Raw genomic sequence first — 16,269 nt, 5'->3', positions numbered from 1 at the left:
ACTGATGCAAGAACAGAACAGGACATCGTGTGATGTCTCAAAATTTGGGCCAGCCTATGAGGATGGATGATGACAGTGCATAAATTTACAGTAGTCAAGAACATAGTGTAGTAGCTATGCAAGCCTTTGATTTAGTAGTGATTTTAGAACAGTATAAAAAGTACCTAAAACTACTGTAATCCATGGCTTCCTGGAGCTAACACATAGTATGTTGTTGACAGGCATGAAGGCACTATTAACATAAAATACACATTAATAGGCATCTTATTAGGACTTATAAGCACCTCACACCCTATTAGTTAATGCTCTTTAAATGGGCTTTAATATAAAGTGAGTTATCCTGTGCTCATATAGGGAAGAAGAGCTCTTTTCACAGTAATAGTGTTGTTTATGTTGTCTAATATTACTGGAAAAAAATTTCCTTTCCTATTTCCCTCAATGTTGATGCGTTTTCTGTTTTCTGTGCATCCAAATGAAAAAACTGACCAATAAGCAAATGTAAAAGCATTTACTTCGATTCGAGGAGGAACTAGTTAGACTTTCATCAGAACCTTGAACTCAAAAAACATTTTTTTGATCATGACTCAAGAGTTCGGAGGCTAATTCCTACAAAGAACACACAAATGTGTAATAGAATGAAATGAAAGTGATTAGGTTTAATATCTCAAAGGTCAGAGTTCAGTTTCACTGTGATATCATGACCTTCTGTCCACATGCAGGTTAAGTAAGGAGTTGCAGCAGAAAGATAAAATCATCGAATCACTCCACACGAAGCTGCAGCACCGTCCCGAGACCCCGTCCAGTTGCCATGCCCTCTCTGAGACTACGGACCAATCAGATAGGACCTCCTTGGTGTCCGATGAGTACCAAACCAATGAAGACTTGGAGCTGTGCTCTGATTTGGACACCAGGGAATATCAGGAGGAACACCGACTCCGGCAGCCAGGACTCGGATCAGATCCGGAAGGTATTGTTGATGTTAATCTCTCTTTCTGTGAAATGCATCTTTCTATCATTTCACCTTCCATTCCCCTCTTTTAGTCCGTTCCTCTATCCCACCACCTCTTCCTCCTCCTCCTCTTCATGGCCTCCTCAAGTCTTCAAGCAGCTGTCCCAACATGCTTTGCTCAGCCGCTGTGGGTTTGACCAGAGGTAGGGGAGTCACAGACGGCTGTTGACTTGCAAAGATCATTTTCTTTTTTCCTCCTCATCCTTTCGTCTTCTGTATGTGTCCTGTCATTCTCCTCCAGCCCTTTTCAGTGAGCCTGTCTCCTCCTCCCTCTCTATCCCCTCTGGCCCTGACGGCTGGGGTCACGAAGTTATGTTTGACCCCCGGCCCAGAGCTCTCTCTGTGATGGCTGTTCGCCCAGAGCTGGACACGCTGTACAAACAGATGAATGAGCAGAACAGGGGTGAGGGGCCAAAGAGAGTGTGCCATGTGTGGAAAATACTCAAAACCTGTCTGAAACTACAGTCACACTTGGAATTGTATAGAATGTTTGACTGATCTCTGACAATTTTTGTGTGTCTGTGTGTGTGTGTGTGTGTGTGTGTGTGTGTGTGTGTGTGTGTGTGTGTGTGTGTGTGTGTGTGTGTGTGTGTGTGTGTGTGTGTACATGTGTTTGGATGGCTGGCTACAGGCTTCCCAGAGCCTCATGACAAGGCTCTGTTCACCCTTTCACCTGATCACCACAACCAGCATGGCCTGTCAAGCTACAGCCAGCTATCCCATCATGCCTTTCAACCCTACCAGCTGGGGGGCATCCCTACAGGCCACTTAATGAAGTCTGACTCAGGTTTAATGTCAGGGGGGCCTTTGTGGGACATGGAAAACTTCGTCGGAAGTTATTCTGGATCATCTGCGCACCAACCAGGAAGCAGCCAAACAGGTGTGACACACAAATGCAGTGAATTTATTTTTGGAATATTTATGTAACTTAAGAGCTTCTTAGTTGAATGAACAATACAACATTTTATTATATGACTTTCTTTCAGGGGTAAATTTGATAGAGGAACACCTGCAGGAGGTGAGGTGCCTTCGCCAACGCCTGGAGGAGTCCATTAGGACCAATGAGAGGCTTCGTCAACAGCTTGAGGAAAAACTGGCCACCACTGGACGTGATGGAGGTAATGCAGTTTTCCACACTTGAGTAACAACAAACATCGGCGCTTCTTTGTCTCTAAAAAATGACACAATGTGGGGGTTTTTTCAGGGGCTCCAACCAACATTTATATTCAGGGACTGGACACAGTCACTCAGCTGTCCAATGAGATCAGAGTCCTGAAGGAAGAAAACTTGGGTCTGCAGTCCCGCTTGCAGGCCAGCACAGGTACTTCAGTATAAAGGCAACAGACATTTAAGACAGTTTGTTTTGTTTTTTGTTTTTTTAAATAAACCCATTCAGTCTCTCCTATGCTCTCAGACACAAGTGAGGAGGTGGTGCAATTGAGGGAGGCGGTGTTTACAGCACGCGCTCGCCTGAAGCAATCAGAGCTGGAAGCTGAGCAGTGGAAGGAGGAGCTCAGACGGCTTCAGGCCCACAGTCAGGAGCAGGGACAGCAGATTCACACATTAAGGCAGGAGCGGCAGGCGGGGCAGGAGAAAACCAACAGGTGTGTGCAGATAATGGCTGTGTCTGTCTGCGTGTTCACATCATCGCTAACTGTTTTATTACTATAACGTATCTGTGCATTAACAGGCTCCAGCACGAGGTGTCACTACTCCAGCAGCAGCTATGTGAGAGCAGGGAACTGATCCACTCCCTGCAGAGCGAACTACACGTCTATGATCGAGTGTGTTCCAGCACAAAGGCCAACAAAGGTCAGTCTATCAAATTAGCTATACACAACATCCTACCATAGATATATACAGTGGCTTGCAAAGGTATTCGGCCCCATTGAACTTTCCCACATTTTGTCACATTACAGCCACAAACATGAATCAATTTTATTGGAATTCCACGTGAAAGACCAACACAAAGTGGTGTACACGTGAGAAGTGGAACGAAAATCATACATGATTCCAAACATTTTTTACAAATTAATAACTGAAAAGTGGGGTGTGCGTAATTATTCAGCCCCCTGAGTCAATACTTTGTAGAACCACCTTTTTCTGCGATTACAGCTGCCAGTCTTTTAGGGTATGTCTCTACCAGCTTTGCACATCTAGAGACTGAAATCCTTGCCCATTCTTCTTTACAAAACAGCTCTACAGCTGCTCTGTGACGGCCTCAGAGGTTGTCTAAGAGAATATTGGGAGCAATAAGACCATGAAATCCAAAGAACACACCAGACAGGTCAGGGATAAAGTTATTGAGAAATTTAAAGCAGGCTTAGGCTACAAAAAGATTTCCCAAGCTTTGAAAATCCCACGGAGCACTGTTCAAGCGATCAGTCGGAAATGGAAGGAGTATGGCACAACTGTAAACCTACCAAGACAAGGCCGTCCACCTAAACTCACTGGCCGAACAAGGAGAGCGCCGATCAGAAATGCAGCCAAGAGGCCCATGGAGACTCTGGACGAGCTGCAGAGATCTACAGCTCAGGTTGGGGAATCTGACCATAGGACAACTTATTAGTCGTGTACTGCACAAAGTTGGCCTTTATGGAAGAAGAAAGCCATTGTTAACAGAAAACCATAAGAAGTCCCGTTTTCAGTTTGCCACAAGCAGGGACAGGGAAGCTGGTCAGAGTTGATGAGAAGATGGATGGAGCCAAATACAGGGCAATCTTGGAAGAAAACCTCTTGGAGTCTGCAAAAGACTTGAGACTGGGGCAGAGGTTAACCTTCCAGCAGGACAACGGCCCTAAACATAAAGCCAGGCCAACAATGGAATGGTTTAAAACAAAACATATCCATGTGTTAGAATGGCCCAGTCAAAGTCCATCTAAATCCAATCGAGAATCTGTGGCAAGATCTGAAAACTGCTGTTCACAAACAAATCCATCTAATCTGACTGAGCTGATCACCCAAAGCAAAAGGTGGTTCTACAAAGTATTGACTCAGGGAACTGAATAATTACGCACACCCCACTTTTCAGTTATTGATTTTGTGGAATACACCAGGCACAAATACACGCACACGCCGGTATTTACTGCCAATTTCCACATTTATTGATTTGTTTGTTTTGACAGCTGACTCAGTCGCACAGCCTGACAGCTCACGAGCCCAGCTGATCTTCTCGCCGCTCCTCCCCGTCTCACTATAAACACAGCGGAGGGAGACCATCATCAGTACATAAACACCATCAGCTGTTCTTACCGGCCTCGCAGCGCCGCCCTGTTGAGCCTTCTGCTCCACTCCTCCCCGGCAGCTGCGCCCGGGGCCACGCCTCCGCCACACACCCCCACCGCCCGTTCGAGGCCGGGGAGCCGTCCGGCCGAGCCAACTCCCCCCCTCGCGAGCGAGAGAGGAAATCGGCCACCGCCATCTGTGCCCCCGGCCTATGGATCACCTTGAACTTAAAGGGCTGCAATGCCAGATACCACCGGCTGATCCGGGCGTTGGCATCTTTCATGCAGTGGAGCCACTGCAGCGGGGCGTGGTCCGAACAGAGGGTGAATGAGCGTCCCAGGAGGTAATAGCGCAGGGAGCCGACCGCCCACCGGATGGCCAGGCACTCCTTCTCCACGGTGCTGTACCGGCGCTCGCGCTCCGCTAGCTTCCGGCTGATGTACAGGACAGGGCGGTCAGCTCCCCTCACCTGCTGAGACAAAACGGCTCCCAGCCCTCTGTCCGAGGCGTCAGTCTGCAGAACAAACGGGAGGGAAAAGTTAGGAGTGTGAAGCAGCGGCTCCCCACAGAGAGCGTTTTTCACTCGCACAAACGCCGCCTGGCACGGCCCCGTCTACTGGACCAGATCCGGGGCACCCTTTCGAGTGAGATCGGTCAGGGGGCTGGTTAGCTGCGCAAACCCCGGCACAAAGCGATGATAGTAACCCGCCAACCCCAAGAACCGTCTCACCTCCTTTTTCGTCCTGGGGCGCGGGCAGGATGCGATAGCCGCCATCTTCTCCACCTGTGGCCGCACCTGCCCACCCCCCAGGTGGTACCCCAGATACTGCACCTCCCTCCGTCCAAACGCGCACTTCGTCGGATTGGCCGTGAGCCCCGCCCCCCTCAGGGACTCCAGGACCGCGGCCACCCGCAGCACATGCTCCGCCCAGGTGTCGCTGTGGATGATCACGTCATCCAGGTAGGCGGCAGCATACGCCGCGTGCGGACGCAGTACCCGGTCCATGAGACGCTGGAAAGTGGCCGGGGCCCCGAACAGGCCAAACGGAAGTGTCACGAACTGGTACAAACCGTACGGAGTGGAGAAGGCCGTTTTCTCCCTGGCCTCGGCAGACAAGGGAATCTGCCAATAGCCCTTGGTTAAGTCCAGCGTCGTGAAAAAGCGGGCCGTGCCTAACCGGTCCAGGAGCTCGTCGACCCGAGGCATGGGGTAGGCATCAAAGCGTGACACTTCGTTCACCCTGCGATAGTCGACACAGAACCGTATAGACCCATCCTTCTTCGCCACCAGAACGATGGGGCTACACCAGGCGCTGTGCGACTCTTCTATTACTCCCATCCTCAGCATTTCCGCCAATTCCCTCTGCACGATTTTTCGCTTATGCTCCGGGAGCCTGTAGGGCCGTGAACGCACCGTCACGCCGGGCTGCGTCACGAAATGGTGCTCGATGAGGGACGTCCGGCCGGGCAGGGGGGAGAACACGTCCGCAAAGCGCTGTTGCAACGCGACAACGTCCGCTCTCTGGGCCTGTGTGAGATGGTCATCACAAGAGAGGGAGGTGGGAATGATAGAATTTGGCACCTCAGGCCCCAACTCATCTCTCTCCTTCACCAGGCTCACCAGAGAAGCGGTTTCGACCTCTCGCCACTGTTTGAGGAGATTGAGGTGATAAATCTGCGCGGCTCCTCCCCTGTCCGACCGAGCGACCTCATAGTCCACGTCCCCGACACGCCGTGTGACCACAAAGGGACCTTGCCACTTGGCGAGCAACTTCGAGCTGGAAGAAGGGAGTAACACAAGCACTTTATCCCCCGGTGAAAATTGCCTGAGTCTAGCCCCTCTGTTATACAGGCGTTGCTGACGCTGCTGAGCCTGGAGCAAATTCTCCCGTGACAACCTCCCCAAAGTGTGGAGTTTTGCTCTCAGGTCCAACACGTACTGAATCTCATTTTTGGCGGGGCTCGGACCGTCCTCCCAGCTTTCTTTAATCAGGTCGAGCACCCCACGTGGCCTCCTGCCGAAAAGCAGTTCAAAGGGAGAAAATCCCGTGGAGGCCTGGGGCACCTCCCGCACTGCGAATAACAGAGGGTCTAGCCAGTGATCCCAATTGCGTTCATCCTCGTTAATGAACTTCCGAATCATGGACTTTAAGGTCTTATTCAGCCGCTCCACCAGCCCGTCAGTCTGAGGGTGGTAGACGCTGGTCCGAATAGATTTAATGCCCAGTAATTCGTACAGTTCCCGCAGTGTACGAGACATAAACGACGTGCCCTGGTCAGTCAGTATCTCTTTCGGGATTCCGACTCGGGAGATGACCTGAAACAGTGCCTGCGCCACACTCTTAGCCGAGATGGTGCGCAGCGGAACTGCTTCCGGGTACCGCGTTGCGTAATCCACCAGGACTAACACAAAGCGGTAACCGCGTGCACTCCGGTGAAACGGCCCGATGAGGTCCATGCCGATGCGCTCAAACGGGACCTCAATGAGGGGGAGAGGGCGCAGAGGCGCTCTCGGTATGGCCGGCTGGTTAACAAGTTGGCAGTCCGGGCAGGACGCGCACCAGCGGCGCACATCCGCTCGGATGCCAGGCCAATAAAATCGGGCCGTTATTCGCTCCAGAGTTTTCTCGTAGCCCATATGCCCTGCCATGGGGTTATAGTGGGCCGCCTGGAAAAGCGTTTCCCGGCGGCCCTGCGGCACCAACAACTGGGTGTGTGTTTCCTCAGTCTGAGTGTCACGACTCACTCGATATAATCGGTCATTTAATAAGACAAAACGCGGGTAGGTCTGCGCGGCCTCAGGGCGCACCACGTGACCATCAATAGCCATCACTTGGTCAAAGGCTGAGCGTAGGGTGCCGTCACGAGACTGCTCCAGTGGGAAATCACCCATGGGGGACACTTCCGGGGCCGGCGGGACGTCCCGTGAGGGACCCGCCGGCTCCTCCCCCCCGGAGTCGGTGTCGGACGACCCCCCGTCACCGCTGAATGCCGCGCACACGCTACACCCCGCTTCCGGTCGTGATCGCACCCCCGCGTACTGCCCCAGTAGCTGATGAAACCCCGGCCAATTGGTACCCAGAATCAGGGGGTGCGACAGGCGCGGGCTAACCGCCGCCGTTACCCTATGTGTATGGCCCTTGTATTTTAGCAGCAGCGGCACTATGGGGTACCGGTGCACATCACCATGAACACACCTCACCTCCACCCATTCTGCCTCCAATAATGCCCCGGGGCGAACCAAGCCTTGGTGCACGAGGGTCTGTGTGCAGCCCGTGTCCACCAACGCTTGGCGTATACCCCCTCGAGTCCTTATCGGAATACTGTATGTCCCTCCTGGACCGGGGGAGGGTGCTGGGGCGCCAGCAACGCGGAACACCTGCCCCACTTCCATAAGCGGACAATCCCTCCTCAGGTGTCCCGGCTCCCCGCACTTCCAACACTCCGGCCCCGGCGTTTGTGCTGCCCTCCATGGCTCGGGGGCGGCTCCACTCGGCTCGGTTCCCCTGGACGGCACCATCGCCGCGAAAGGGTTAGTGGGGCTCAGCGCCGGCAGCCGCTCTGCCAGCCCTGGTGCCGGCACACGGCGCCTCGGGGCCGGCACTGGGGCCTGTTTGGTCGGCCTCCGTCCGGCGTCCCCGGACTCCCCTGCTCCAGCGGCAAGGTGGTCCTCCGCCAGCGTCACCGCTACCTCCAAGCTTGCGGGCCGGTGGCACCGGACCCATCTCGCCGTCTCCGCTGGCAATCCTTCCGTGAACTGCTCCAGCACCACCTTGTCCACCAGCTCCGTCTCGCCCTCCGATGTTCCCGGCTGCAGCCAGCGCACCGCCGCGTCGCGCAGCTGCCGGGCCCAGCCGAATGGTCGGTCCGTTGTAGCCAGCCGACAGGCCCGGAACCGCCGGCGATGGTCTTCGGCGGTGAGCCCCAGCCTGTCCACCACCGCCCGGCTCACATCCGGGAAGCTGCTCCTTGACGCCGGAGGCAGACTCAGGGCCGCAGTTTGTGCCTCCCCAGACAGCAGGGGGAGCAGCCGCGGAGCCCACTCCTCCCGCGGCCATTGGCAAGCCTCCGCCGTGGCACGGAAGGTCTCCAAAAAAATCTGTGGGTCGTCCCCGTCCCCCATCCGGGGCACCGTCACCGACAGTGGTGAGGGCTTCGGCGTGGCAGCGGCCCCGACCAGCCGCTCCAGAACTTGTGTCTGTCGGTCCGTTTGCTCCCGCAGCGCGGCCAGGTGGGCACGCTGGTCGGCCGCCTGATCCCGGCTCATCGCCGCCATCTCCACCAGCATCTGCGCCAAGTATTGCAGGGGCTGGGCGGGTGGCGCGGCCTGTGGGTCGGACATTTCCCCACCGGCACTTTACTGGGTTTTGGCACCACTTGTGGAATACACCAGGCACAAATACACGCACACGCCGGTATTTACTGCCAATTTCCACATTTATTGATTTGTTTGTTTTGACAGCTGACTCAGTCGCACAGCCTGACAGCTCACGAGCCCAGCTGATCTTCTCGCCGCTCCTCCCCGTCTCACTATAAACACAGCGGAGGGAGACCATCATCAGTACATAAACACCATCAGCTGTTCTTACCGGCCTCGCAGCGCCGCCCTGTTGAGCCTTCTGCTCCACTCCTCCCCGGCAGCTGCGCCCGGGGCCACGCCTCCACCACAGATTTGTAAAAAATGTTTTGAATCATGTATGATTTTCGTTCCACTTCTCACGTGTACACCACTTTGTATTGGTCTTTCACGTGGAATTCCAATAAAATTGATTCATGTTTGTGGCTCTATCTATCTATCTATCTATCTATCTATCTATCTATCTATCTATCTATCTATCTATCTATCTATCTATCTATCTATCTATCTATCTGTCTGTCTGTCTGTCTGTCTGTCTGTCTGTCTGTCTGTCTGTCTATCTATCTATGGTCCCAGTGTCCCTTACTTTGGTGCCATCTGGTGGTACATGAACAAACAGATAAATGGGCTATAAAAAGAAAAAAAAAATCACTGGATGTTTTTCTGTGAATTGGAATTCCCAGAATTCTTTGCAGCTCAAGAAAAGCTCTAACGTATGACAAATATGAAAGGAGGAAAGAATAAAACCCTCTAAACCCCTCGCAGCACCTAAGCACAGCTGTGCCTAACACGTTCTCATGTTTGTGCATTTTGTCTTTCGTCTTCAGGCTACCTGTGCGAGGTACCAGTTCTACCAGTAGAGCTGGGGGAGTTGTTGGGAGAGGTGAGGAGTCTACGGGCTCAGTTGCAAAACAGTGTCCAGGAGAACAGCGCTCTCAAACAGCTGGAGCTCCACAAGCAGCTGGAACAAAAGCTGGGCGTGGGCTCACCTCGGACTCCCTCGCTCTCTGCTCTCACTGCCAGCCCTCAGAGGGAAAACTTCTACAGACGTCAGTTGCTTCATGGTGAGACATGACTGGGCATGACTCCATCATGCTACAGTGTAAAATGCCTGTGACGTTCAGTGTGCAGTGTTAAAGTTTGCAGTGTGTCCAAGCCTGTTTGCCTATCTGTGTGCTCCGCAGACCCAGCTCCATCTCCACCAGTCAGGGACATTGGTCTCTTTAACTGTGGATCTCCTGGTCCTCCATACTCAGACTTGGATGACAGCCATAGCACTGCCAATGGTGTGACTTAACTTCAGTTACTGCAACTTAATTTGACTTAATATGAAGAAGGTTTATTTGCTTTCTAACAATAACTGCACTTTTGGTTTGTGTGCTTGTTACTGAGTAGTTTGAAGGAATTCTAATTTCCATAAAATAAAAATTTAAAAACCGCTTCATTCGAAGTCCTTCCACAATACAATCCAGCTCTTTTGTCACCAGCAGACCCTCTTGATCCACACTCTGAGCTGGAGGGGGATGCGCCCGATGGATCATTCGCGAACCGTCATGGTCGTCACGCCATTGGTCACGTGGATGACTTCAGTGCTTTGCAGCAGCAAGTCCTCGAGGGCCGGAGCCTCGTCCAGCGCATGGAGATGACCCTGCAGGCCTGCCTCGGTCCACCAATGCTGGATGTAAACCAGAAACAGAGCAGCGAGCTGGTGTGTTTTCACCATCCTAGCAGTCGGCAACAACTGAAAATAAAAAGTATTGAGCACAGAGCACGAGTAACTAACTGAGCTGTGTTTGCAGATTATGGATTACGGATGTGTTAGGAGTCTTCTGTCTAACACCAAGACTCTGAGGCAGATCTTGGAGGAGGCAACGTCTCTGCTGAAGATGTTCTGGAGAGCAGCTCTTCCCAGCACGGATCCCTCCATCCAGAACCTTAAGAAGGTTTTAAAATTACGCATTATCTTATTTGTTTATTTGGCCTTTAATAGCATCAAACAACTTATGTTAAAATTAATGTTTACAGAGTATATCTGTATGTACTTGTGCATGCAGGAGCAGTGCATGCAGGAGGAAATCTTGTCCTTGAAACTGCGTGTGTCTGAACAAGAAGAAGTTCTTAAGGGGACAATACAAAGACTGAGGAGCACCAGCCGCACCAAGGAGAGCATGGAGCACTTCATAGTCAGCCAGCGTGAGTGTTTACGTGCATGTGTGTGTGTGTTTGTATGTGTGTGTGAGAGAGAAACAGGAATGTGGGACGGTCAAGTGTACTCATCCCTTTACTGATGCCTAATAAGGTATGAGTAACGGGAAGTAAGATACAGAGAGGTTCTCAGCAGACAACAATGCTAGTCCCTTCTCGGAAATGTCGTCTGTTTAGAGTTCAGAAATAATAAAGGAGGTGGTTCATGGTCCCTTGGGACGCATGCCACCAAAAACAGCTGTATGGAATAACATCATAAGGAATTCCTTACCCCCTGACCTCAGAAATATAAGTTCATTCCCTCTTTTTAAGTCCATCCTCAAAACTCATCTGTTTAAAATTGCTCATGTTTAAACCTCTGTATGCTCTTAACTTTTATCTGTTATTCTTATTATTGTGCATATTTCCAGTTTTTTATTTGTTGTACGGTGTCCTTGGGTGCTTTGAAAGGTGCTATTTTTAAATAAAATTTATTATTATTGTTATTATTCTTAAGTAATGCAATAAAAACAAAAAAGAAACATTGTCCTTGTTTTCTACAGTATCAAGGACTCGTGATGTGCTGAAAAAAGCAAGGACAAATTTAGAGGTAAGCCATGTGCGCAGCCTCGATTACATCACTTACATATTCTTAGCTTATCTGTGTTTGTATTCCACAGGTCACAGTATTGTGTTAATCAGGATTACGTGTTGTGATGTGTGTTGTAAATTCATTACTGTTGGCTTTTCTGTCCCACCTGTTCCTTCATCCTTACCTTGTGTCTTCTCTCCCCTTCCCTGGTCTCCTCTCTTCCTTTCCATGACCCCCCCCCCTTCCTCACCCAGACGAATAAGCTGAGACTTTCCTCTCTAAGTTCCTCCTCTTCCTCTCCTTATGCTGGTAATTGTCTGACATCCTGTGCGCTTGTAAATAGGTAGACGTTGTCCCAGATACATGTTTTATTAGATGACATAGTTCGTCCCTCCTGAAGTGACGATGATCATGTAATCTGGGGCAGCTTTTACCTGCGTGTGGAGTTTTGCCTTTTCTAATCATCACAGCTTTACCATCCTGTCTAACAGCAAACTCCATCCCGACTTGCATTTTTAGTATTTAATTACATTTTTCATTAAATGTAACAGGGATATAGTGGAGGTGATTCTGGTGCAGAGTATAAAACAAGCTGACCACACACTGCTTTGTTGACTATAGAGAAAGTTGGAGTTGGATGCCAACTGGATGTATTTTTTAAGTGATGATGGTTGAGGAGGAGTTTTAAAAGGCCGTGAGTCGTTCCCGAGTCGTTCTTGAATTGTTCTGAGCGCTGTTTTACATCAGCGTGCCTCTAGTGTTCAGGCTAAGTCTGTTTACAGCTTCCAGTGTGAGTGCAAAAATAACTGCACATACTCATAGTTCCCATTCTGTATGTATGCTGCACGAGCGTCACTGAATGATGTGCACACAAACTTGTGTGATGACTTTAAGGAAGTTTCGATTGCTTCGTTATTGCCAACAGACACGCAGCACTCAGCTGAGTGTGTGTGTGTGTGTGTGTGTCTTCGTGAAAGATGGACAGCATTTCTTTTTCTTGTATCATTCTTCATCCTCAGCTTTCCATCTGCAAGGAGTTGGGGATTTTCTCTTACTGCTAACATTTTACACAGCAATCCCCTCCTGCTTTTGTTTTTAAAAGAATAGTGGGACATTTTGGGAAATAAAAGTTTTATCTGTAAAATGGTGCATACACATCACATGGGTATCCAGCACATCTGTGATGATACCTTTAATTCTGAGTAATTAATTACAGTACTTTTTCACTCATTTTCAGTCCAGTGGACTGACTGTATTTACAGATCAGGACTTGCTGCTTTTTTTGTTATGTTATGTCTCTCGACACTGACCTATGAATCATCCAAGGCCAAAAAAGACACCTAAACTCAGTGGATGAATCAGTGTTGTATCTACACATAACAAACAATATCTTCAGTCAATTCGTGACTAGCAGCTTATCACAAAAATACTTCATTTGTTTTCATTTCTTTAGTTGAATCTATATAAAACACCAAAGATAAAGCAATGTTATGGGTGGGAAATTGTATTTTTGCACCAACAAGGTGATTCCCACAGAGCTAGCATTTCTTAGCATTTCTCAAAATGCTGTGCAGTGTGGAAACCGGACAGAATAAGAGAATAAAAAAAGTGGCAGGCCTATAAACCTATCCACAGCAGATGAAAACCATCTGAAAGAAATAAGGCTGTTAAGGAACCAAGCTTAATTAAAGGAAACACTGAGGACTTTTTACAGCTTTTCTCAAAATGAGATTTATGCATCATATTTTACAGAGCAGTCTAAAAAAAGACTCGCCAGCAAAGACTGCAGAAAGTAGCAGTGTGCAGTTCACAGGTAGCATTTTTTTTTATCAAGCTGAATGTTAATTTGTGAATTTGAGAGATCTGGAAGATTCATTTTTAAGTTCAGGTTTAAGTTGTAAGCTAAAGACTGTACAATAATAGAGTGAAAACTCCAACAATCTGAAAATCCTCCTTGACCAAGCACTTGGCAACAGTGGGAAGGAAGAACTTCCTTTTAACAGAAAGAGACCTCTGGCTCAGGGAGTAGAGTGTTCCCCAAAATGTCAAACTATTCAGTCAACATCTCACCGCTCTGGTCAGTTTTATTCACCTGTATTATGTATGTAAGGATTGTTTACTAATAACATTCCCATTTCCTTCTTGTTCTTTTCCTCAAAAAATAAAAAATCCAGCTGAAGAGCCAGGAGGTGCTGCCAGAGAGCGGCCTGCTGATCGCAGTTTCCTGAAGGCCGGTGGTGCTTCTGGAGTCACAAGGGCCAGTCAGCGTACGGCAGCGAGAAAGCGCAGCAGCCAATGCCTGCTTTAGACTTTCAAAGAACCAGCCTAAATGCTACGACCTCTGACCTCTATGCTGAAATAGCCAAGACCCACAATCCCACCTTTCCCCTCACAAGCCCTGCTCTTTACCGCCATAGATGCTTCAGTCCTTTCCTCCTCCAGGCACTGTGTACACAGTGCAGTCTGCACCTGGAGGCTTACCTGATTCCCCTCACCCACTCCACTGTTTGTGACATCCCCCACCAACATGTGTATTATTGTCTTTGAGTGATACAGTCAGCAGTTTGCCTTGTAGTGTGTGTGTCAGAAGAAGGTGTTTAAAATGTGCCTATGAAGGCTTCACTGATGTGACGGAAGTGGTCGAGGATGCCTTTAGATGCCGGGTTACACAGAAAGAATTTGGGTATTTATCAGGTAAAGATTTTACATCACTGGACAGCTTAAAGATGCACACCGCCTTACCTGCGTTAAAGGCATCCCTGAGAGAGAGCCAGACAGCCTGTGGATGGAAGAGATGTTCATGCATGTTTAAAATGGCTTGTGAAAGGAATTCTGCACACACGAACACACACACACACATACATATATGTGTGTGTGTGTGTGTGATGGAACCCAGCCCACTCAAAGACAAGACAGCTTCAACTTTGACTGCCACAGAAACTCAAGTACTTATTCTTGTGGCACTCTAATTAAAAAGGACACCTTGTAAATGCAATGCAAAGAAAAATGACACTGACAATGTATCATTACACACAGTGGAGGAATGTACAGTAGGTAGTCGATCACTGCTATTAGTTTGCTACTAGCTATATCTGTGTTTGTGGAGGAAGCTCATGAATGGTATGTCAGACATTAGCCGAGGCTTAAAAACAGCTGAACAGGAAGGTTCCATTTCAGTCACAAACGTCCTCTTTTAGACCCCAGAGGTGCTTTACTGGCATCCAACTCCAAACTGAAAAATGCTAAACAAGTCACAGAATTGTGAAGCTGGCTGATTCTGATTTCCACGCTGGACTGTAGTTTGTAAAAAAAAGATTCGAGTACTCAAATGGAACCAGGCTAAACACGCGTATTCACTCCTCTGCAGGAGTTCTCATACGAGCATGTGCAATAACGATATAGTTTCTTGAATGATTATGCTGCACTGGGTTATTTCTTCTTTGCCCAACACTGAATTATTATCATTCACGCTCATACTGATGTTAGGTGACAAACGGTGTTACGATTATACTTATTTTTCTCGAGTGTTTATGCATGACAGAGATTGTAAATGTTGAAAATTTAGGCTATGGAACAGGGGATCGCCAAAACTTGCCAAAGTTTGAACTTTGAACTCTGTACTTCACTCTGACTTGCCTTATCCATGCGAATGGCGAAACCCCAGTTGGATCAGGTCGGTGGGGTTACACAAGTGTTAAGTTATTGGGTGGGCCTGTTGAACCACAGAGACGGTAACCGTTAGACAGCTGTGTTCATTTAATTTAGAACTGTGTGACAGAAATGAGCTCCTTTATTGGACCAAAAAAAAAAAACTCAACCAAGTGGCCATATGCTATTGTCTTTGCCATTTCTCTTGGTTCAGGCCATCCTAGCATTCCCATGGCAACGGCAATATGGATGATGCAAACTTTGGCAGGCTGCTGGTGGGGTCGTTGTTCCATAATTCACTTACTTCACATTTAGTTTGGTGTGTTTTCTTGCTGTACATTTGCCATTTTATGCTGTAACCCCTCCCCCCAAACAAATCTGCTTTTCTGGATGATGTTTTGTGTGAGTGCGTGCGTGGAAACATCCAACATTTGCTTTTTTGCAAAGTTGATTACCTGGGTAGCTGTGCAATAGCTTGATATGTTTTATTTTGATGTTAAACATCATTGAATTCTAAGTGTGTTTGCGATGTATGATTTCCATGCAGTGTACGCTAAGAGGTTTGTGTCACTTTGAATCACTTAGTCATATATAGGCTGTCTGCTAAGTAAACTATGCCTTCGTGATATTTACGACACTGATCACAATGCCATCCACCTGTAACGAAGCTCTGATTGATGTTGCTTTACTTGCCTTCAAATTTTAGCTCGAGAGCCTCTTAAGTCCGCTCTCGGTGGTAGAAATGGCCTTCGACAAGCGTCTACCTGAGTTCTGCCAAATTAGGTTTTGTTTGCGCTCGAGTCTTCAGAAAAAAAAGACAAAAGTTGCCAAGTTTTACAAAAAGTGGTAAAATGTTTTGAAGATTTGTGTACTGTAAATAAAATTAAAAGCCAGTGACTGGAAAGATTATGACGTGTTTGATTCACAGAGCACCTTATAAGAGCGTAAACAAAGCCTTTTTGTTGAGGAGGGAACCAATAATGCTTTGTTGGTGCTGAGTTGCATATGTATATTGTGCTCTGATTGGTGCAGCTTTTTTTCCTGAGTTTGTGCATAATGAACTAGAAGGCCGATGCAGGACTCTTCAGGATCCTGTCTCTGATGAGTTAACCGTGTGTTGTGTTGGCAAAAGTATTACCACTGAAAGATTTTGGGAAACAATAAAATTTTAAAAAACACTTTAAAATCTTTTACTTCTGTTTGTTTTACATCCAGATCACCAGTAGCAGGGATTTTCCCCTCCCACTGTGGTAC

The 16,269-nt window shown here is 48.6% G+C and overlaps 1 protein-coding gene across 12 annotated transcripts in view; it reads left to right on the top strand.

Annotated features, from left to right (window-relative positions):
• The window catches only part of LOC113010876 (myomegalin), a 55,079-nt gene extending 38,886 nt beyond the window's left edge, over nucleotides 1–16,193 (top strand). For 3 of the 12 annotated variants that reach the window (XM_026150130.2, XM_080293345.1, XM_026150122.2), the window contains 16 exons: nucleotides 720–967; nucleotides 1,042–1,152; nucleotides 1,251–1,412; nucleotides 1,641–1,889; nucleotides 1,996–2,127; nucleotides 2,214–2,330; nucleotides 2,406–2,613; nucleotides 2,700–2,821; nucleotides 9,419–9,655; nucleotides 9,776–9,877; nucleotides 10,079–10,299; nucleotides 10,391–10,534; nucleotides 10,646–10,784; nucleotides 11,339–11,385; nucleotides 11,622–11,676; nucleotides 13,542–16,193. In XM_026150130.2, the coding sequence (XP_026005915.2) occupies nucleotides 720–967; nucleotides 1,042–1,152; nucleotides 1,251–1,412; nucleotides 1,641–1,889; nucleotides 1,996–2,127; nucleotides 2,214–2,330; nucleotides 2,406–2,613; nucleotides 2,700–2,821; nucleotides 9,419–9,655; nucleotides 9,776–9,877; nucleotides 10,079–10,299; nucleotides 10,391–10,534; nucleotides 10,646–10,784; nucleotides 11,339–11,385; nucleotides 11,622–11,676; nucleotides 13,542–13,675 (2,428 nt within the window). In that variant the 3' untranslated portion in view covers nucleotides 13,676–16,193. Of the gene's footprint in view, nucleotides 1–719; nucleotides 968–1,041; nucleotides 1,153–1,250; nucleotides 1,413–1,640; nucleotides 1,890–1,995; nucleotides 2,128–2,213; nucleotides 2,331–2,405; nucleotides 2,614–2,699; nucleotides 2,822–4,134; nucleotides 4,275–9,418; nucleotides 9,656–9,775; nucleotides 9,878–10,078; nucleotides 10,300–10,390; nucleotides 10,535–10,645; nucleotides 10,785–11,338; nucleotides 11,386–11,621; nucleotides 11,677–13,541 lie in introns of those variants that run through there. The other 9 variants (XM_080293346.1, XM_026150124.2, XM_026150123.2 and 6 more) reach the window with 9 other exon arrangements.
• The last annotated feature ends 76 nt before the right edge of the window (nucleotides 16,194–16,269 follow it).

This window comes from Astatotilapia calliptera, chromosome 18, assembly GCF_964374335.1.
Source record: "Astatotilapia calliptera chromosome 18, fAstCal68.1, whole genome shotgun sequence".
NCBI classification, from domain to species: Eukaryota; Metazoa; Chordata; class Actinopteri; order Cichliformes; family Cichlidae; genus Astatotilapia; species Astatotilapia calliptera.
This window is presented reverse-complemented; position numbering and strand designations above follow the sequence as displayed.